A 22,330-nucleotide genomic window follows, 5' to 3' on the forward strand; every position below is an offset into this window, starting at 1 on the left:
CATGTCAAAGTGTGACAGAGTGGCTGTGGATGCCGGCATCCCGGTACAGTCAGCTGAGTCCACGGCTGACTGTTGGGGGCGAGTCATTGGCCCCGATGGAAAGGGTGCGCAACCTGGGCGTCCTCCTGGATGAACGGCTGTCTTTTGAAGATCATTTGGCGGCCGTCTCCAGGAGAGCTTTCCACCAGGTTCGCCTGGTGCGCCAGTTGCGCCCCTTTCTAGACCAGGATGCCTTATGCACGGTCACTCACGCCCTCGTGACGCCTCGTCTGGATTACTGCAATGCTCTCTACATGGGGCTCCCCTTGAGGGGCATCCGGAGGCTTCAGTTAGTCCAGAATACGGCTGCGCGGGTGATAGAGGGAGCTCCTCATGGCTCCCGCGTGACACCTATCCTGCGCAGACTGCACTGGCTACCTGTGGCCTTCCGGGTGCGCTTCAAGGTTTTGGTGACAATCTTTAAAGCGCTCCATGGCATAGGGCCGGGCTATTTATGGGACCGCCTACTGCTACCAAATACCTCTCACCGACCCGTGCGCTCTCACAGAGAGGGACTCCTCAGGGTGCCGTCAGCTAGGCAGTGCCGTCTGGTGACACCCAGGGGAAGGGCCTTCTCTGTGGGGGCTCCCACCCTCTGGAACGAACTCCCTCCAGGACTTCGTCAACTTCCGGACCTCCGAACCTTCCGTCGCGAGCTTAAAACACACTTATTTATCTGCACGGGACTGGATTAGATTTTAAATTTATGGTTTTAAATGGGTTTTATTATTTATATGGTTTTTAACAATTCGGCTATGGAATAAGTTTTTTACTTGTTATTTTAGTTTGTATTTATATGTATTTTTAAGTGCCTGTGAACCGCCCTGAGTCCCTAGGGAGATAGGGCGGTATATAAATGTGAACAATAAATAAATAAATAAAATAAATAAATGATCTAAGTGCCAAAGCCCACTGCAATTACAGTGTACAATTACAAAAAAAGCTCTAAGAGTTGTAAACCTAATTTTGCGTAGCTTCTTTTCCTAAAACACCACACTACTAACCAGAGCATATAAAACATTTGCTAGACCAATTCTAGAATACAGCTCACCTGTTTGGAACCCTCACCACATCTCTGACATCAATACAATTGAACGTGTCCAGAAATATTTTACAAGAAGAGTTCTCCATTCCTCTGAAAACAACAAAATACCTTATCCCACCAGACTTGAAATCCTAGGCTTAGAAAACTTGGAACTCCGTCGCCTTCGACAAGACTTAAGTTTAACTCACAGAATCATCTATTGTAATGTCCTTCCTGTCAAAGACTACTTCAGCTTTAATTGCAATAAATACAAGAGCAACCAATAGATTTAAACTTAATGTAAACCGCTTTAATCTAGATTGCAGAAAATATGACTTCTGCAACAGAATCATCAGTGCTTGGAATACTTTACCTGACTCTGTAGTCTCTTCTCATAATCCTAAAAGCTTTAACCAAAAACTTTCTACTATTGACCTCACCCCATTCCTAAGAGGACCATAAGGGGCGTGCATAAGCGCACAAACGTGCCTACCGTTCCTGTCCTATTGTTTTTCTTTTCTTCTTCCTATATATGTTTATATGTGTATATACTATATAATCTTTTTGTATGATGTTGTGACAAAATAAATAAATAAATAAATAAATTACTGTGTTTTTGAAACAGCGTGCATGTAGATGATAGATAGATGCAGATGATAGATGATAGATAGATGAGATGATAGATGATATTTTCAATTCTGGGCGAATCTATTGTTAAATTATGTAAAGCCCACTTCTGGATGGATAGATAGACAGACAGACAGATAGATGTAAATGATAGAGATAGATAGATAGATAGATAGATAGATAGATAGATAGATAGATAGATAGATAGATAGATAGATGATAGATAGAGAGATGTGGGTGATAGATAGATAGATAGGAGAGAGAGAGAGAGAGAGAGATGGATGTAGATGATAGATAGATAGATGTGGATGATAGATAGATAGATAGATAGATAGATAGATAGATAGATAGATAGATAGATAGATGTAGATGATAGATAGATGTAGATGATAGATTTAGATAGATAGATAGATAGATAGATGTAGATGATAGATAGATGATAGATAGAGAGATGTGGGTGATAGATAGATAGATAGGAGAGAGAGAGAGAGAGATGGATGTAGATGATAGATAGATAGATAGATGTGGATGATAGATAGATAGATAGATAGATAGATAGATAGATAGATAGATAGATGTAGATGATAGATAGATGTAGATGATAGATAGATAGATAGATAGATAGATAGATAGATAGATAGATAGATAGATACGATAGATAGATGTAGATGATAGATAGATGTAGATGATAGATAGATAGATAGATAGATAGATAGATAGATAGATAGATAGATAGATACGATAGATAGATGTAGATGATAGATAGATAGATAGATAGATGTAGATGATAGATAGATAGATAGATAGATAGATAGATAGATAAATAGATAGATAGATAGATAGATGTAGATGATAGATAGATGTAGATGATAGATAGATAGATAGATAGATAGATAGATAGATAGATAGATAGATAGATAGATACGATAGATAGATGTAGATGATAGATAGATGTAGATGATAGATAGATAGATAGATAGATAGATAGATAGATAGATAGATAGATAGATGTAGATGATAGATAGATGTAGATGATAGATAGATAGATAGATAGATAGATACGATAGATAGATGTAGATGATAGATAGATGTAGATGATAGATAGATAGATAGATAGATAGATAGATAGATACGATAGATAGATGTAGATGATAGATAGATGATAGATAGATAGATAGATAGATAGATAGATAGATAGATAGATAGATAGATAGATAGATAGATGTAGATGATAGATAGATAGATAGATAGATAGATGTAGATGATAGATAGATGTAGATGATAGATAGATGTAGATGATAGATAGATAGATAGATAGATAGATAGATAGATAGATAGATACGATAGATAGATGTAGATGATAGATAGATGTAGATGATAGATAGATGTAGATGATAGATAGATGATAGATAGATGATAGATAGATAGATAGATATAGATAGATAGATAGAGATGTAGAAGATAGATAGATGTAGATGATAGATAGATAGATGTAGATGATAGATAGATAGATGTAGATGATAGATAGATAGATGTAGATAATAGATAGATGATAGATAGATAGATAGATAGATAGATAGATAGATGTAGATGATAGATAGATGATAGATGATAGATAGATGATAGATAGATGTAGATGATAGATAGATAGATAGATACGATAGATACGATAGATAGATGTAGATGATAGATAGATGTAGATGATAGATAGATAGATGTAGATAATAGATAGATGATAGATAGATAGATAGATAGATAGATAGATAGATAGATAGATAGATAGATAGACAGATGTAGATGATAGATAGATGATAGATAGATGATAGATAGATGATAGATAGATAGATGTAGATGATAGATAGATAGATGTAGATGATAGATAGATAGATGTAGATGATAGATAGATAGATGTAGATAATAGATAGATGATAGATAGATAGATAGATAGATAGATAGATAGATAGATAGACAGATAGATGTAGATGATAGATAGATGATAGATAGATAGATGTAGATGATAGATAGATAGATGTAGATGATAGATAGATAGATGTAGATGATAGATAGATAGATACAATAGATACGATAGATAGATGTAGATGATAGATAGATGTAGATGATAGATAGATGATAGATAGATAGATAGATAGATAGATAGATAGATAGATAGATAGATAGATAGATAGATAGATAGATAGATAGATAGATAGATCTACATTCTCCTGTAGGGTTTCCTGCTTGGGCCGGGAGTGAGGTTGGCCTAGATGACCTATAAGGTCCCTCCAACTCTGTTAATCTGTTAACTAGCCTCCACAAAGGAACAATGTTTTGGCTCAGCAAGACACACGGTGGTGGGAAAGTCCCATTATTTGCCTCATCAAGATGGCAGTGATGATAAAAACAAATCGCCTTCCTGGGACGCCTTTTCATCCCTTCTGCGGCTTCCTCCACTTCTTCCTGAGACTCCGAAAGGACCTCTGTCCTTTGCTGGGAAGCCTTTCCTGGTTCCCTGAGTAGCTGTGCCAAACGGACCCACCCAGCCGTTTCCTCTCTCCTTTAAGAGCGTCCTTTCATTTACTTTCCTTAACTTCTCAAAGCAGCTTTGAAGCTGTGCTGCCGGCAGCGTCGAAGTGAAACGTCCTTTGAAAGCTTTCGCGCAGCCCTACAAGCTCTCGTCTTCTGCGGCCAGGAAGAGTTTCCGCGATTGAACTGGAACCCTACAGACATCAAACTGCAAAAGTTGCCTCCGTTTATTAACTCAAATGTCTATTTAACTCCGGTCTCCGGTTTCCCGTCAGGAAAAAACAACAAAAAAACCCACAGCCGTGGGAATCGAGGTATAATAAGTAAGGCTCTGGAGACTTGCTCCTTATCAGAATAACAGAGTTGGAAGGGACCTTGGAGGTCTTCTAGTCCAACCCCCTGCTGAAGCAAGGAGACCCTATACCAGTGACACCGAGTGCCGAAACTGGAATGCACATGCAAGCGTTTGAATCAGAGGTGGGTTTCAGCAGGTTCTGACCAGTTCTGGAGAACCAGTAGTGGAAACTTTGAGTAGTTCGGAGAACCGCTAGTAAAAATTCTGACTGGCCCCCGACCCCATCTATTCTCTGCCTCCCGAGTCCCAGTTGATTGGGAGGAAATGGGGATTTTGCAGTAACCTTCCCCTGGAGTGGGGTGGGAATGGAGATTTTACAGTATCCTTCCCTTGCCATAACCGCCAAGCCACGCCCACCAAGCCATGCCACGCCCACCGAGCCACACCCACAGAACTGGTAGTGAAAATTTTTGAAACCCACCACTGGCGTGAATGTGTGCCCGTGTGCGCGCCAGAGTGCTGGAAACCCAAAGATCGGCTGGTCAGCATGTGGATTCCTGTTTTTTAGCTGTTTTGGGGGGCACTTTTAGGCTGTTTTCCAGGCCTTTTTCATCCTGAAAACAACCTAAGAACAATTTGAAACGGTCCTGAAAGCAGCCCCCAAATGGCCTCAAAACAGTCTGAAAAGCAGCCTGAAATGACCCTGAAATTGGCCTGAAAATGGCTCGAAAAACAGCCTGAAAATGGTCTGAAAAACAGCCTCAAAACAGTCAAAAAATGGTGTGAAAATGGCGTGAAACAGCCCTGAAACAGCCCGAAGACAGCTCCAAAATGGTGTGAAAATGGCGTGAAACAGCCCTGAAACAGCCCGAAGACAGAGTGGCCGTTTTCCGACAAAAATGGCCGTTTTCAGGCAGTTTTCTGGTGCTCCGGTGCCTAAAAACCAGAAGAGCAGCTAGTGATGGCCCATGTGCCCACAAAGAAGGCTATCACAGCCCTACCCCATTTCAGACAAGTGACTGTCCAGTCTCTTCTTAAAAACCTCCAGAGATGGAGCACCCACAACTTCTGGTGGCAAGCTGTTCCACTGGTTTATTCTTCTCATTATCAGGAAATAGGGTTAACCGGTGGTGTCAGGGAGTTATACTAAACCTTTACCCAGGCTACAGGTAATCCTCAATTTACAACCACAACGGAGTCTGCCCATCACAGTCATAAGTTGTCATAAATCCCACTTTTTGGCATGAAAGCCGGCTGGGTGTCTTTGGGCCAGTCGTTCTCTCTCAGCCCAACCCATCTCACAGGATTGTTGTTGTGGGGAAAATAGGAGGAGGAAGTTGTGTTGTTGGATATGGTCGCCGCCTTTGAGCTATTTGTAATTTGTAACATCCTAAAGGCTGGATTATTGAGTCTGTCATTTGCACCTCTATAACTGTCTGGTTTGGTTCTGTAACCCAACAAGAAAGACATAAACTTCAGATGATAATTAGAACTGCAGAAAACACAATTGCTACCAACCTGCCTTCCATTGAGGACCTGTATACTGCACGAATCAAGAAGAGGGCCGTGAAAATATTTGCAGATCCCTCGCATCCAGGACATAAACTGTTTCAACTCCTACGCTCAAAACGACGCTATAGAGCACTGCACACCAGAACAACTAGACACAAGAACAGTTTCTTCCCGAAGGCCATCACTCTGCTAAACAAATAATTCCCTCAACACTGTCAAACTATTTACTAAATCTGCACTACTATTGATCTTCTCATCGTTCCCATCACCAATCTCTTTCCACTTATGACTGCATGACTGTAACTTTGTTGCTGGCAATCCTTATGATTTATATTGATATATTGACCATCAATTGTGTTGTAAATGTTGTACCTTGATGAAGGTATCTTTTCTTTTATGTACACCGAGAGCTTATGCACCAAGACAAATTCCTTGTGTGTCCAATCACACTTGGCCAATAAAAAATTCTATTCTATTCTATTCTATTCTATTCTATTCTATTCTATTCTATTCTATTCTATTCTATTCTATTCTATTCTATTCTATTCTAAATAAATCAATAATAAAGCAGCCGCCACTGTTGTTAAGCGAGCAACACAGTCAATAAGAGAACCCCAAAGTTGTTAAGGGAACTAGTGGTTCGCTAGGGCTGCTGTTTGCCGACATTGATTTATGACCGTTGCAGTGTCCCCCAGGCCTCACGACCACCATTTCCAACCTTCCCAGGAGGTTTCCAACAAGCAAAGTTGATAGGGGGAAGCCGGATTCCTTTTAATGACATGATTCGCTTAACAACAGCATCAATTCGTTTAACAACCGTGGCCAAAAGGAGCTGAGGAAAGAACAGGCGCTCACCCCGTCTCGCACGCTCGGGTCTCAAACCCAGGCTGCTTCGCTTTCCAGCTGGAAAGCTCAGCGTCTTTAACGCGCGGAGCCGACTCTCTTCTTACCTTTGCTGTAATAGTTCTTCCTGATGGAGTCCAAGGTCTTGTTCTGCTTCTCCTCCGCTTGGAAATGTTTCGCGTGCTCTCCCGTCACCTGCTGCCCGGGCTCCCTCACCACCTTGACCTGTTCCGCTTTCAGGGCGATGGCCTGCTCCAACAGGCCCAGGTTCCCCCGCGTCATCATATCGTACATTTCGGACTCGTCGGTCACGGTGGACTTCTGCGAGTGGGTGTCGTCATCCTTTTCATCGTCCGACCTCACCTCCACAATGACGGAATATTCCGGCTTGGGGTCGACCGCCTGCCGTTCACAGTGAGTTTGGGGGCTGCCCTGAGACGTGTGAGGTGCTTCTTGGCAGATGACATCAGCCATCACTTCCTCTTCCTCCTCTTCCTCCTCCTCCTCTTCGTATTCTTCTTCTTCTTCCTCCTCCTCCTCTTCTTCCTCCTCCTCCTCTTCTTCTTCTTCATGGTCTTCTTCTTCTTCTTCCTCCTCCTCCTCCTCCTCCTCTTCTTCCTCCTCCTCTTTTTGGAGTTTGCACGAGTCCTCACAGCTCGCCTCATCCTCCCGATGTTCCAGGCACAAGTCACTGCTCCTTTCGCTGGTGACCTCGATGACTTCTTCGGCATCTTCTGTATGGATGATGATCTCCTTTTCGCATTCCTCCGCAACCGCTTCTTCCTCTTCTTCCTCTTCCTCTTCTTCTTCCTCCTCCTCCTCCTCTTCCTCCTCCTCCTCCTCCTCTTCTTCTTCTTCTTCCGTCGCTCCTTCGCAGAGCAAGTGCCTGGGATTTCCCCCGCTGCTGGAGACCTCGCCTTCGCTTTCCGACACTGGCCGTTTAGAGGCGAGAGTTCCTTCCGTTCTTTGGCCTGGGTTGAAAAGAGAATGATTTCTTGAAAATGGTTGTAAGAGCAATGGGGTGGGGTGGGATGGGAAGCGTGTCCCTACTTTTGTGTCTGTTGTGTTGGTGTGTGAGGCTTTTGCACGGCAAGGGGGATAGCAAGTACAGGGAGACTCTGGGGCGTCCTTGGTGCTCTCTGAGCTTGGGGGTGTTCTTGCCGACGTTTCATGACCCAACTAGGTAACATCATCAGTGCTAGAAGGGAGGGGTGTTTGTGGAGTGGAGGGATGGAAGGAGGGAGGGAGGAGGAGGAAGAGGAGGAGGAGGGGAGGACAGTGGGATCTTTGGTACTGTCTGAACTTGGTGGTTTTCTTACAGACGTTTCATGACCCAACTAGGTAACATCATCAGCGCTAGAAGGGAGGGGTGTTTGTGGAAAGGAGGAGGAGGGAGGGAGGAGGAGGAGAAGGCGAAGGAGGAGGACAGTGGAGTCTTTGGTGCTCTCTGAACTTGGTCGTTTTTTTGCCAACGTTTCATGACCCAACTAGATAACATCATCAGCGCTAGAAGGGAGGGGTGTTTGTGGAGTGGAGGGACGGAAGGAGGGAGGGAGGAGGAGGAAGAGGAGGAGGGGGAGAGGGAGGAGGAAGAGGAGGAGGAGGGGAGGACAGTGGGATCTTTGGTACTGTCTGAACTTGGTGGTTTTCTTACAGACGTTTCATGACCCAACTAGGTAACATCATCAGCGCTAGAAGGGAGGGGTGTTTGTGGAGTGGAGGGAGGGAAGGAGGGAGGAGGAGGAAGAGGAAGAGGGGGAGGAGGGGGGAAGAGGACAGTGGTGCTCTTGGTGCTCTCTGAACTTGGTAGTTTTCTTGCCATCAGTGCTAGAAGGGAGGAGTGTTTGTGGAGTGAAGGGAGAAGGAGGAGGAGGAGGAGGAGGAGGAAGAGGAGGGCAGTGGGGTCTTTGGTGCTCTCTGAGCTTGGTGGTTTTCTTACAGACGTTTCATGACCCAACTAGGTAACATCATCAGTGCTAGAAGGGAGGGGTGTTTGTGAAGTGGAGGGAGAAGGAGGAGGAGGAGGAAGAGGAAGAGGAGGAGGAGGAGGAAGAAGAGGACAGTGGGGTCTTCGGTGCTCTCTGAGTTTGGTGGTTTTGCAGACGTTTCATGACCCAACTAGGTAACATCATCAGTTCTAGAAGGGAGTAGGACCTGCTCTCATTATATATTCTAGTTGCTTGCCCTATCAGTGTTGGTGGGAGTGGTCTAGGAGCCCAACTGAAGAACCTCCAAGGTTTCTCCCAACAACACTGATAGCACAATCTGTTAGAATACAGGGAATCCTGGACTTAACAACAGTTCATATAGTGACCGTTCAAAGTCACAAGGGCACGGAAAAAAGTGATTTGTGACTGCTTTTCACACTTACGACCATGGCAGCAACCCCACGCGCACGCGATTTACATTTGGATGCTTCACAACCGACTCACATTTATGACGGCTGCAACGTCCCAAGGTCATGTGATCCCCTTCGGTCCCCTTTCGGACCAGCAAACGTCAGGGTGGAAGCCAGAGTTCACTTAACAACCGTGGTACTAATTTAAGAACGGCATTAACAAATGTGGCGAGAAAAGTCACAAAATGGGGCCAAACTCACTTAACAAATTTCTCACTTAGCCACATCAATTTGGGGCTCAATGGTAGTGGTCGTACATTGAGGACTATGTGTATAAATTGAGAGCGAACCCCATTTCTTACTATCACTGATGTTACATCGTTGGGTCATGAAACGCCTGCAAGAAAACAACCCAGCTCCGAGGGCACCAAGGACTTCTCAAAATGTAGCTCCATTCTTAATTTTTTGAATGAAGAACGTAAGAACATATTATTTAGAGCAGGGCTCCCCAACTTTGGCCATTTTAAGCCTGGAGGACTTCAACTCCCAGAATTCCCCAGCCAGCAAAGCAGTCCTCCAGGCTTAAAATGGCCAAGGTTGGAGAAACTTGATTTAGAGGAGCTATTGCAGCTGTTCCTGGACTTAACAACCATTCGTTTAGTAACCTTCTGAAGTTACGATGGCCCTAAAAAACTGACTTATGACTAGTCCTCAAACTTATGACCATCGCACCATTCCCCACCGTCATGCGATCAAAATTCAGACATACTCGGCCACTAGCATGTTTATAGGACAGTTGCATGTGATCTCCATCTGTGATTTGCAAGCAAAGCCAACGGAGGTGGGTGGGGAATTGGGGTTGCTTAGCGACCAGGCGATTCGTTTAACAACCATGGCAACGAAGGTCATCCAACGAGGCACAAATCCCTTAACAGCTGCCTCACTTAAATAAATAATTGCTACCAACCTGCCTTCCATTGAGGACCTGTATAGTGCACGAATCAAGAAGAGGGCCGTGAAAATATTTACAGACCCCTCGCATCCTGGACATAAACTGTTTCAACTCCTACCCTCAAAACGACGCTATAGAGCACTGCACAACAGAACAACTAGACACAAGAACAGTTTTTTCCCGAAGGCCATCACTCTGCTAAACAAACAATTCCATCAACACTGTCAAACTATTTACTGAATCTGCACTACTATTAATCGTTTCATAGTTCCCATCACCAATCTCTTTCCATTTATGATTGTATGACTATAACTTGTTGCTGGAAATCCTTATGATTTATATTGATATATTGACCATCATTTGTGTTGTAAATGTTGTACCTTGATGAACATATCTTTTCTTTTATGTACACTGAGAGCATATGCACCAAGACAAATTCCTTGTGTGTCCAATCACACTTGGCCAATAAAAATTCTACTCTATTCTATTCTATTCTTAGCAACGGAAATTCTGGTCCCTGAAGTCCCATCTTGGTTTTGGGATGGAAATTCAGATCCCCATTCTGGTCGTTAAGTCGAGGGCTACCTATACAGCGTCGACATGATCAGAAGCAACCCCCGCACCTTCTTCCAAGGGAGGGCTGCTGGATGCCTCCTTTTGGGCCAGGGCTTCTCCCTCGTCTTCCTCTTCCAGGGTGCCTTCGGAATCGTCCGTCACAGAGTCCTGCTTGGCTTCGGCCTCTTCGCTCCCATCACTGTCCACATTGTAGCCCTCGTCAAGGCTGAGCTTCAAGGGATGCGACTTCCTCTTGGGCGCCAGGTGCCCTGCTTCTACGTGTTGAAGTTTCCTCTTCTTCGCCAGAGGGCAGCTTTGTAAACTAGGAGGAGGAGGAAGAGGAAGAGGAAGAGGAAGAGAGAGAGAGAGGAAGAATAAGAGGAAGAGAAAGAAGAGAGAAAAACAGAAACAGAAAGAGAGGGGAAGAGAAAGCGAGAGAGAAAGAGAAACAGAAAGAGAGGGGAAAAAAGAAAGAGAGAGAGAGACAAAGAGAGAGAGAGAAAGAAAAAAAGAGAGAAAGAAAAACAGAAAGAGAGGGAGAGGGAGAGAGAGAAACAGAGAGGAAGAGAAAGAAAGAGAAAGAAACAAAAGAGTGGGGGGGAGGAGGAGGAGAGAGAAACAGAAACAGACAGAGAGGAAGAGAAAGCGAGAAGAGAAAGAGAGAGAGGAAGAATAAGAGGAAGAGAAAGAAGAGAAAAACAGAAACAAAGAGAGGGGAAGAAAGCGAGAGAGAAAGAGAAACAGAAAGAGAGGAAGAGAAAAAGAAAGAGAGAGAGAGAGACAGAGAGACAAAGAAAAAAGAGAGAAAAACAGAAAGCAAAAGAGAGAGGAAGAGGGGAGAGAGAAACAGAGAGGAAGAGGAAGAGAAGAAAGAGAAAGAAAGAAACAAAAGAGAGGGAGGAGGAGGAGAGAGAAACAGAAACAAAAGAGAGGAAGAGGAAGAGAAAGAGAGGGAAATAGAGAAGAAAAGAAATAGAAACAGAGAGGAAGAAGAAGAACAAGAGAAGAGAAAGAGAGAGGAAGAGAGAGAGAGAGAGAACAGAAAGAGGAAGAGAAGAGAGAGAGAGAAAGAGGAAGAGAAAGAGAGGGAAATAGAGAAGAAAAGAAATAGAAACAGAGAGGAAGAAGAAGAACAAGAGAAGAGAAAGAGAGAGGAAGAGAGAGAGAGAGAGAAACAGAAAGAGGAAGAGGAAGAGAGAGAGAAAGAGGGAAAGAGAAAGAGAGAAACAGAAACAGAAAGCAAGAAGAGAAAGAGAAAGAGAGAAAGAAGAAGAGAGGAAGAGAGAGAGAAAGAAAAAGGAAAAGAGAAAGAGAGAAACAGAAAGAAAAAAAGAGAGAAGAGAAACAGAAACAGAGAGGAAGGGAGAGAGAGAGAGAGAGAAAGAAGAGAGAGAGCATAAGAGAAGCATCTCAACACAATGTGGTAGAAGGAGGCACCTACAGAACCATGTCCATTTCCTCATGCTATTAATTGGATGGAAGCTCAGAATTATAACTACTGTATATCAGTACCGGTAGCATGTAAGAGTTCATATCATCCCATAATATTCTCAGCAGGATCGGGTTAATGACCAACTGAACATTCAAGGTGTGCATTTTCCACATTATAAAGAGTTGTCAGGTTATTATAGTTCAACTTTCTGGGCCGTTCTCATCTCTGGCCACCTTGAATCGGTTCTTATGAGAATGCAGATTCTTGCCTGTTACTTCCAAGAAACTGGAAGCATCGATCAAAGGGTCTCTTATTACTGAAAACAGATATTCAAAGAAGCCCCTTTCTCTGCTGATCATGATAAGTTATAAGGTGGTACTACAGCTCACCGTCTCCTAGTGATTGGCCCAAAGCTTGGCTTTTATGCCTAAGGTGGGACTGGAACTCACATCACCTGGTGATTGGCCCAAAGTCACCCAATGGATTTCATGCCTAAGGTGGGACTAGAACTCACAGTCTCCTGGTGATTGGCTCAAAGTCACCCAATGGCTTTCATGCCTAAGATGGGACTGGAACTCACAAACTCCTGGTGATTGGCCCAAAGTCACCCAATGGCTTTTATGGTTAAGGTGGGACTAGAATTCACAGTCTCCTGGTGATTGGCCCAAAGTCACCCAATGGCTTTTATGGTTAAGGTGGGACTAGAATTCACAGTAACCTTGTGATTGGCCCAAAGTCACCTAGCTGGCTTTCATATCTAAGACAGGACTAGAACTCACAAGCATTCAATGATTGGCCCAAAGTCACCCAACTGGTCACAAAAATGGGCCACCAGTTCAGAAGATGGTTTGGTGTTCTGAGCTCCCTTGCTGAAGCGCCTGAATTCAGTGAAGGTGACTGGGATGGCGATGGAATTAGAGATGCCGAAGGGACGCGGAAACTCACCTCCTGTGTCTCGCGTACTTTCCTCGAATGTGTCCGGATCCGTTGCATCCTGGAGTGGGACAGCTGTGTGAAGAGGGTGACACACAGAAGCCAGAAATAAAAGCAGGTATAATTTCCAAGGCGGGGGGTTGGGGGAAGAGGGAGACACCAGATCAACTCAACTTCAGATAGTCCTTGATTTACAAGAGTTTCATGACCCTTCAAAGTTACAAAGGCACTGGACAAAGTGAATGATGAGTGTTTTTCCACATTTATGTTGTGGTCCGTCAGCAGCCTGCGGAGCTGGCAACGGAGTCAGACAGCGATGAGGCTGAGGTGGGGCCAGGGCCATCGGGAAGTGAGGTGTGGACTCCAGAGACTGATAGTAGTGAGGCAGAGGAACAGGAGGAGCTTATTCCTAATGCACGCATGAGAAGAGCTGCCAGAAGGCAAGAGCAGCTCAAGCAGAGAGGACAACTCGGGATTAGGGCCAAGAGATGATTGGCCCCTCCCATAAGGCTTAAAACAGACCAGCAATGCTGTTTGAGCTTTGCCGGAAAACAATGTTGTAGCTAGGTCTTCTGCTTCATCTACGTCTTTTTTTGTGTGTGGCTTCTGGACATTTGCCAGGAAGGGCCTTTGGCAGTTTGCCTAATTGGACTAAGATTTGTGAGATAACTGAAGAATTTATGTTTGGGAGGCGTTCGTTTTACTTTGAGTTGGACGACGCTGGGAATGAAGTAATTCCCAGCTGTTTGAATAAAGTTTGTTTTTCCACGGACTAAGTTTATTATTACTGGCCTGATTTTTCAATTTTCAATTTTTCAATTTTAATTTTATTGGGTATTTTATATGGTCAATTGGACGGTTTTAATTTCGGCCTTTATTGAATAATTGCTACCAACTTGCCTTCCGTTGAGGACCTGTATACTGCCCGAATCAAGAAGAGGGCCGTGAAAATATTTGCAGATCCCTCGCATCCTGGACATAAACTGTTTCAACTCCTACCCTCAAAACGACGCTATAGAGCACTGCACACCAGAACAACTAGACACAAGAACAGTTTTTTCCCGAAGGCCATCACTCTGCTAAACAAATAATTCCCTCAACACTGTCAGACTATTTACTGAATCTGCACTACTATTAATCGTTTCATAGTTCCCATCACCAATCTCTTTCCACTTATGACTGTAGGACTATAACTTGTTGCTGGCAATCCTTATGATTTATATTGATATATTGATCATCAATTGTGTTGTAAATGTTGTACCTTGATGAACGTATCTTTTCTTTTATGTACACTGAGAGCCTATGCACCAAGACAAATTCCTTGTGTGTCCAATCACACTTGGCCAATAAAATTCTATTCTATAAGTTTTTTAATTGTTATTTTAGTGTGTATATTAATTGTTTTAATGTAGGCTATACACCGCCCTGAGTCCTTCGGGAGAAGGGCGGTATAAAAGTTTAATTAATTAAATAAATAAATAAATAAATAAATAAATTATTACCGACTTGGGTCTGGGTCACAACAACTTACAAACTTTCCCCGTGGATATATGATCACAATTGAGATAACAATAGCAACAGCACTTAAGATTTATATACCGCTTCACAGCCCTCTCTAAGCGGTTTACAGAGTCAGCCTATTTTCCCCCAACAATCCAGGTCCTCATTTTACACCACCTCGGAAGGATGGAAGGCTGAGTCCACCTTGATCCCCTTGAGGATCAAACTCCTGGCAGTGGGCAGAGTCAGCCAATATACTGCATTCTAACCACTGTGCCACTTCGGCTCTATATAGCTGCTTGGCAATTCGCATGACTTGCAACAGTTCATTTAGTGACCGTTACAAAGTTGCAAAAACATCGGGGAAAAAAGCGATTTATCATCCATTTTCACACTTACGACTGTTGCGGCAACCCCCTGGTCACGTGTTCAAAATTCAGACGCTTGGCAACTAACTCCTATTAGTCACTCCTATTGTCAGAAGGTCACAAAAGGGGATCACGTGACTCCGGGACTCCGGGTTGCAGCGTCCCGGAGTCACGTGATCCCCTTTTGTGACCTTCTGACAAGCGAAGTCAATGGGGAAGCCCGATGCACTTCACAGCCCTGTTACTAACTTAACAACTGCATTGATTCACTTAACAACAGTGGCAAGAAAGGTCGCAATATGGGGCAGAACTCACTTAACAAATCATCTCGTGTAACCACATCAATTTTGGGCTCAGTTGTAGTGATAAGTTGAGGACTTATTGCTGACAAGGTGGCTCTAGTGGCTAAGACGGAGCTTGTCGATCAGAAAGGTCGGCAGTTTGGCGGTTTGAATCCCTAGTACAGGACTCCTGCGTGAGCAGTGGGTTGGACTAGATGACCTCCAAGGTCCCTTCCAACCATCCCCAGAGTCATGTTATCCCCTTTTGTGACCTTCTGACAAACGAAGCCAATCCACTTAACAACCGTCTTCCAAACTTAACGACAGCAGTGAGTTGCTTAACAACTGTGGCAAGGAACGTGGTAAAAACGGGGCAAAACCCAACCACCGTCTTGCTTAGAGACAGAATTTTTCGGCTCAGTTGTGGTCATAAGTCGTGGACTACCTGTACATGGATGATGGAGAGCACCTGAGGGCGACCAAGTGCCTCTGAAAGCAAAGTGACACCTAGAAGCATCTCAGGGAAGAGACGAGAATGAATTCCCTTTCCAGATTTCCTCGGCTGCTTTTGAATTCAAAGGAGGGAAGGCAGCGTGATTTGTGATTTGCTAAAAATTAATGAAATGAGTCACCCCATTTAATTAAATGAAGGGCTCATTATAGTTTTATGAGTGTGTTTAATTAAAGATTTGCATATGTAAGAGCAGGCCTTTTAAAAGCAAGCAATTCCCATACTTAGGCTCTTACGGCCGGGGAATTTTATTTTATTTATGTGTTATAGTTTCTCTCTCTCTCATTCACACACACACACACACACATATAGACACAGACACACAAACACACCAACACACACACACACACACACACACGGCCATGTCATATCACTCAATCATATGCTGCTCCTTTCTATGTCTTTCAGGCAACGATGAATCAGGGGTGAAATGCTCCTGGTTTGGACCGGATTGGGCGATCCGGTAATGACGGGAGTGGGTAGTTCGGAGAATTGGTAGCAAAAATTCCTGCCCCTCCCCCACCGCCCATACCTTGCTGTTCCTCTTCTCTGTCCCTGAAGCTCTCAGTGGTGATATAGCTGCAAACGGCCTTAAATGACTGCCGCGACGCTTCAAAGGGCCGCACTACAGCTGATCAGCACTGTAGGCGGCTAGTAGACCGGTGCCTCTATTTTTAAAGAAGGTAGACCGGTGCCTCCAAAAAAAAAAGGGCAATTGGTAGACCAGTGCCTCTATTTTTAAAGAAGGTAGATCGGTGCCTCCCAATAAAAGGCAATTGGTAGACCGGTGCCTCTATTTTTAAAGAAGGTAGACCGGTGCCTCCCAATAAAAGGCAATTGGTAGACTGGTGCCTCTATTTTTAAAGAAGATAGACTGGTGTGCTGTCAAATTTTGTATACTTTATTATTTTTATTATTTATTAGTATTGGCCATGCCCATTTCAGTCACCTAACCACCAAGCCATGCCCACCAACTAAGCCACGCCCACCAATTAAGCCATGCCCACAGAAACGGTAGGGAAAATTATTAGATTTCACCCCTGCGATGAATACATGACATTCTTCGTTTAACTTAACTATGTGAACGTAGTTTTGATATTGTCACTCTGCAGGTAGTCCTCAACGTATGACTGTTCGTTCACAGTCTGTTTGAAGTTACGATGGCCTCGGGAAACTCGCAGTTATGATCATGGGATCACAATTCAGGCCCTTGCCATCGGGTTTGCATTTAGGACTGGTTGTAGCTTCCTAAGATCAGGATTTGCAACCTTTTTAGTCAATGCCTGGGAAAGCTGAATTTGAATAACGACAGCCGTTAAAAACAGTCATAAATGGGGCCCGACTTGAATAACAGTTGCAACAACTTGTGACCGAAATTCAAATGTCAATCCTAGCTGTAAATTGAGGACTATCTATACCAGGGGTCTCCAACCTTAGTACTTTAAGACTTGTGGACTTCAACTCCCAGAATTCCTCAGCCAGCTTTGCTGGGAGTTGAAGTCCACAAGTCTTAAAATTTCCAAGGTTGGAGACCCCTGATCTATATAGCCAGTCCTCACACTTATGACCGTTGCAGCACCCCCATGGTCATGTGATCAAACTTCGGGCGCTTGGCAACGAACATGTACAGGTGGTCCTCAACAGATTTAGTTACAATGGCACTGAAAAAAGTGACTTAATGACCGTTTTTCACACTTACGACCGTTTCAGCATCCCCCCCATGGTCACGTGATTTACGTTCGGATGCTTGACCACTGACTCACATTTATGGCAGGTGCAATAAGTAACCTGGCATCATGTGATCCCCTTTTGCCAGATTCATTTAACAGCCATGTTACTAACTGAACAACTGGCCTCTGGTGGTGCAACAGGCTAATGCAGCCTATTATTAACAGCAACTGCTTGCAATATTGCAGGTTCAAGTCCCACCAGGCCCAAGGTTGACTCAGCCTTCCATCCTTTATAAGGTAGGTAAAATGAGGACCCAGATTGTTGGGGGGCTATAAGTTGACTTTGTATATAATATACAAATGGATGAAGACTATTGCTTCGTGACGTCTCGCCTGGATTACTGCAATGCTCTCTACATGGGGCTCCCCTTGAGGGGCATCCGGAGGCTTCAGTTAGTCCAGAATGCGGCTGGCAGGATAGAGGGAGCCTCGTGGCTCCGTGTGACACCTCTCCTGCGCAGACTGCACTGGCTACCTGTGGCCTTCCGGGTGCGCTTCAAGGTGTTGGTGACAATCTTTAAAGCGCTCCATGGCATAGGGCCGGGTTATTTACGGGACCGCCTACTGCTACCAAATACCTCTCACCGACCCGTGCGCTCTCACAGAGAGGGACTCCTCAGGGTGCCGTCAGCTAGGCAGTGCCGTCTGGCGACACCAGGAAGGCCTTCTCTGTGGGGCTCCCACCCTCTGGAACGAACTCCCTCCAGGACTACGTCAACTTCCGGATCTCCGAACCTTTCGTCGCGAGCTTAAAACATACTTATTCATCTGCGCGGGACTGGATTAGGTTTTTAAAGTAATTGGTTTTAAGGGGTTTTTATTATTTATACTGTTTTAATGATTTGGGCTTTCGAATAAGTTTTTTAATTGCTCTTTTAATCTGTATTTATATCTGCCTGTAAACCGCCCTGAGTCCGTAGGGAGATAGGGCGGTATATAAATATGATAAATAAATAAATAAATAAATAAATAAATAGTGTAAGCCGCCCTGAGTCTTCGGAGAAGGGCGGGATATAAATGCAAAAAAAAAAACAAAAAACTGCAGCGATACACTTAACAACGGTGGCAAGAAAAGTTGTAACAAATGTTCTCACTTAGCAATATAAATTTTGGGCTCCGTTGTGGTCGTAAGTCGAGGACTACCTGTAATTTTGACAGCTGCAGCTGGGCTCACATGATCAACATTTGCAACCTTCCCAGCTGTCTTCCCACAAGCAAAGTCAATGGGGGAAACTGGATTCACTTAATGACTACCTGATTATCATAACAACTGCAATGGAAGCATTGGGGAGCCATGGTTCTAATTATGGTTGTAAGTTGAGGGCTACCTGTTTTCCAGTCAAGGCCATGAGTGAATGGATGCCAAATATTTACAGATCCCTCACATCCAGGACATAAACTGTTTCAACTCCTACCCTCAAAACGACGCTATAGAGCACTGCACACCAGAACAACTAGACACAAGAACAGTTTTTTCCCGAAGGCCATCACTCTGCTAAACAAATCATTCCATCAACACTGTCAAACTATTTACTGAATCTGCACTACTATTAATCGTTTCATAGTTCCCATCGCCAATCTCTTTCCACTTATGACTGTATGACTATAACTTGTTGCTGGTAATCCTTATGATTTATATTTATGGCTTAGGGCCTGGGTACTTACGGGACCGCCTACTGTTACCGCATGCCTCCCACCGACCCGTACGCTCACACAGAGAGGGACTTCTCAGGGTGCCGTCCGCCAAACAATGTCGGCTGGCGGCCCCCAGGGGAAGAGCCTTCTCTGTGGGGGCCCCTACCCTCTGGAACGAACTTCCCCCTGGTTTACGCCAAATACCTGACCTTCGGACCTTTCGCCGCGAATTGAAAACACATCTATTTATTCGCGCGGGGCTGGCTTAAATTTTATTGGGTTTTTATTGGGTTTTTTAAATTTTTACTATGAATTTTAATGGGTTTTTTAGTTTTATATGTTTTAAAGTCTTAGGCCAATGGTGTAATAAGTGTTTTAATTCGGGTTTTAATTGTATATTGTATTGTTTGTTTTATTCTGGCTGTACACCGCCCTGAGTCCTTCGGGAGAAGGGCGGTATAAAAATCGAATTAATAATAATAATAATAATAATAATAATAATAATAATAATAATAATAATAATAATAATAATAATAATAATAATAATAATATTGATATTGATTGTTCCTGATTGCTTATTTGTACCCTATGCTTATCATTAAGTGTTGTATCATTAAGTATTAAATTGTACGCTATGACCATCATTTGTGTTGTAAATGTTGTACCTTGATGAAGGTATCTTTTCTTTTATGTACACCGAGAGCATCTGCACCAAGACAAATTCCTTGTGTGTCCAATCACACTTGGCCAATAAAAATTCTATTCTATTCTATTCTATTCTATTCTATTCTATTCAAATGAAACGTCAACATCCAGCCACTCAGAATTCGGTACAGGCGGTCCTTGTCTTACGACCAGAATTGAGCCCCAAATGTATGTTGCTAAGGGAAACAGTTGTTACATGAGTTTTACTCCATTTTACGACTTTTCTCGACCCAGTTATTAAGTGAATCACTGCAATTATTAAATTAGTGACACGGTTTTTTAAGTGAATCTGGTTTCCCCATTGACTTGGCTGGTCAGAAGGTCGTAGAAGGGGATCACGTGACCTTGGGACAACGGCAACCATCAGCCACAGATGCCAGTTGCGATGGATCCTAATTTTTGGTCACGTGATCATGAGGATGCTTCCTCTTCCTTCCTTCCTTTATTCTGCCTTTTTCCTTCCTTCCTTCCTTCCTTCCTTCCTTCCTTCCTTCCTTCCTTCCTTCCTTCCTTCCTTCCTTCCTTCCCTCCCTCCCTCCCTTCCACTAAATGAACAGTTGTAAGTCATTAACTCCCTGTAATATCTAAATTACAGATTTCAATCAATCAATCAATCAATCAATCAATCAATCAATCGAAACAGAACAGAACTGGAAAGGACCTTGGAGGTCTTTTAGTTCAGCCCCCCTGCTCAACGGAATAGGACTTTTCACCTCCAACCCTTGGCCATGCCTGCTTCTCTGCAAGGCTTCCGCTTTGGGGGATTCTCCTCTAGCTTTCCTCCTCGGCTGACTCGCCCCCGTTCATTCACCCCGGCCAATCAGTCATGGCCCCTCCATCCCACACGCTTTGGCACAGCCCATTCGACACCACACTGTTCGTCCCGGGCTTTTATTGACTTTTATTTATTTATTTTTATTTATTTTGTCACAACAGTATATACACTCATCAACATAAAAATAACTCATCATGAGAGAAAAAGTATATATAAGTAAAAGTATAAGTAAAAGTATGCATACAATATTACAATGAAGAGAACAATAGGACAGGAACGGTAGGCACTTTTGTGCTCTTACGCACGCCCCTTATAGTCCTCTTAGGAATGGGATGAGGTCAATAGTAGACAGTTTTTGGTTGAAGCTTTTGGGGTTTTGAGTAGAGACTATAGAGTCAGGTAGTGAGTTCCAAGCGTTAACAACTCTGTTACAGAAGCCATATTTTCTGCAATCAAGTCTGAAGCGGTTGACATTAAGTTTGAATCTATTGTTTGCTCTTGTATTATTGCAATTGAAGCTGAAGTAGTCTTTTACAGGAAGGACATTGCAATAGATGATTCTGTGTGTTAAACACAGGTCTTGTCGGAGTCATGATTTACCTCCTGGGATGGTTAGCCACCAGCCAATTGCTTGTTAGGAGAAGGAAAGGGAGGGGTGGAAGGGAACAGCAGGGTATCCTAGCATTAGAAAGAGAGAGGGGTGGAAAATCCTAAATCCCCGTTCAAGCAGGAAACCCTATCCCATTTCAGAGCAACGGCTATCCAGTTGACGAACCACCCACAACTTCTGAAGGCAAGCTGTTCCACCAGTGGATTGCCCTCACTGTTAAGAAGTTCCTCCTTTTTTTTATTTATTTATTTTTGTCACAACATTATATACAAGCACATACATTGAAAGGAAACAATAGGACAGGAACGGTAGGCACTTTTGTGCACTTATGCAGGCCCCTTACAGTCCTCTTAGGAATGGGGTGAGGTCAATAGTAGACAGTATTTGGTTGAAGATTTTGGGATTTTGAATAGAGACTATGGAGTCAGGTAATGAGTTCCAAGCATTAACAACTCTGTTACAAAAGTCATATTTTCTCCAATCAAGATTGAAGCGGTTAACATTAAGTTTGAATCTATTGTTTGCTCTTGTATTATTGCGATTGAAGCTGAAGTAGTCTTTTACAGGAAGGACATTGCAATAGATGATTCTGTGTGTTAAACACAGATCTTGTCGGAGTCGGCGGAGTTCTAAGTTTTCTAATTCCAGGATTTCAAGTCTGGTGGGATAAGGTATTTTGTTGTTTACAGAGGAGCGGAGAACTCTTCTTCTAAAATATTTCTGGACTCGTTCAATTGTATTAATGTCAGAGATGTGGTATGGGTTCCAGACAGGTGAGCAGTATTCAAGAATGGGTCTGGCAAATGTTTTGTATGCTCTGGTTAGTAGTGTAGAGTTTTTGGAAAAGAAGCTACGCAAAATTAGGTTTACAACTCTTAGAGCCTTTTTTGCTGTGTAGTTGCAGTGATTATTCTTAAGATTATCCTGAAAACACACCAACTTCTCAGGGTTCATGGGGCATATACAAATCCTGTGGGTCGAATAAGAGAGGTTCCTCATTAGAAAACCCCAGGCGTCAAAGAGCAATTGGAAGCTACCCAGTCCAACTTCCTACAGTGTTTCTAGTTCGGGAAACAGGCTGTTATGCAGATTGCCAAGGCCGGCCGGCCTTTTATTGTTGAACACATCAGCAGAGGTAGCAA

The 22,330-nt window shown here is 43.5% G+C and overlaps 1 protein-coding gene across 1 annotated transcript in view; it reads right to left on the minus strand.

The window, feature by feature from the left end:
- Positions 1-22,330, minus strand: part of MYT1 (myelin transcription factor 1) — a 196,453-nt gene that overhangs the window by 100,735 nt on the left and 73,388 nt on the right. Inside the window, exons 5-8 of the mRNA XM_058176713.1 lie at positions 13,086-13,148; positions 10,777-11,030; positions 7,766-7,834; positions 6,971-7,720 (exon numbers count right to left, since the gene is read on the minus strand). Coding sequence (XP_058032696.1) covers positions 6,971-7,720; positions 7,766-7,834; positions 10,777-11,030; positions 13,086-13,148 — 1,136 coding nt within the window. The remainder of the gene's footprint in view (positions 1-6,970; positions 7,721-7,765; positions 7,835-10,776; positions 11,031-13,085; positions 13,149-22,330) is intronic.

This window comes from Ahaetulla prasina, chromosome 3 (genome assembly GCF_028640845.1).
Source record: "Ahaetulla prasina isolate Xishuangbanna chromosome 3, ASM2864084v1, whole genome shotgun sequence".
Lineage (NCBI taxonomy): Eukaryota > Metazoa > Chordata > Lepidosauria > Squamata > Colubridae > Ahaetulla > Ahaetulla prasina.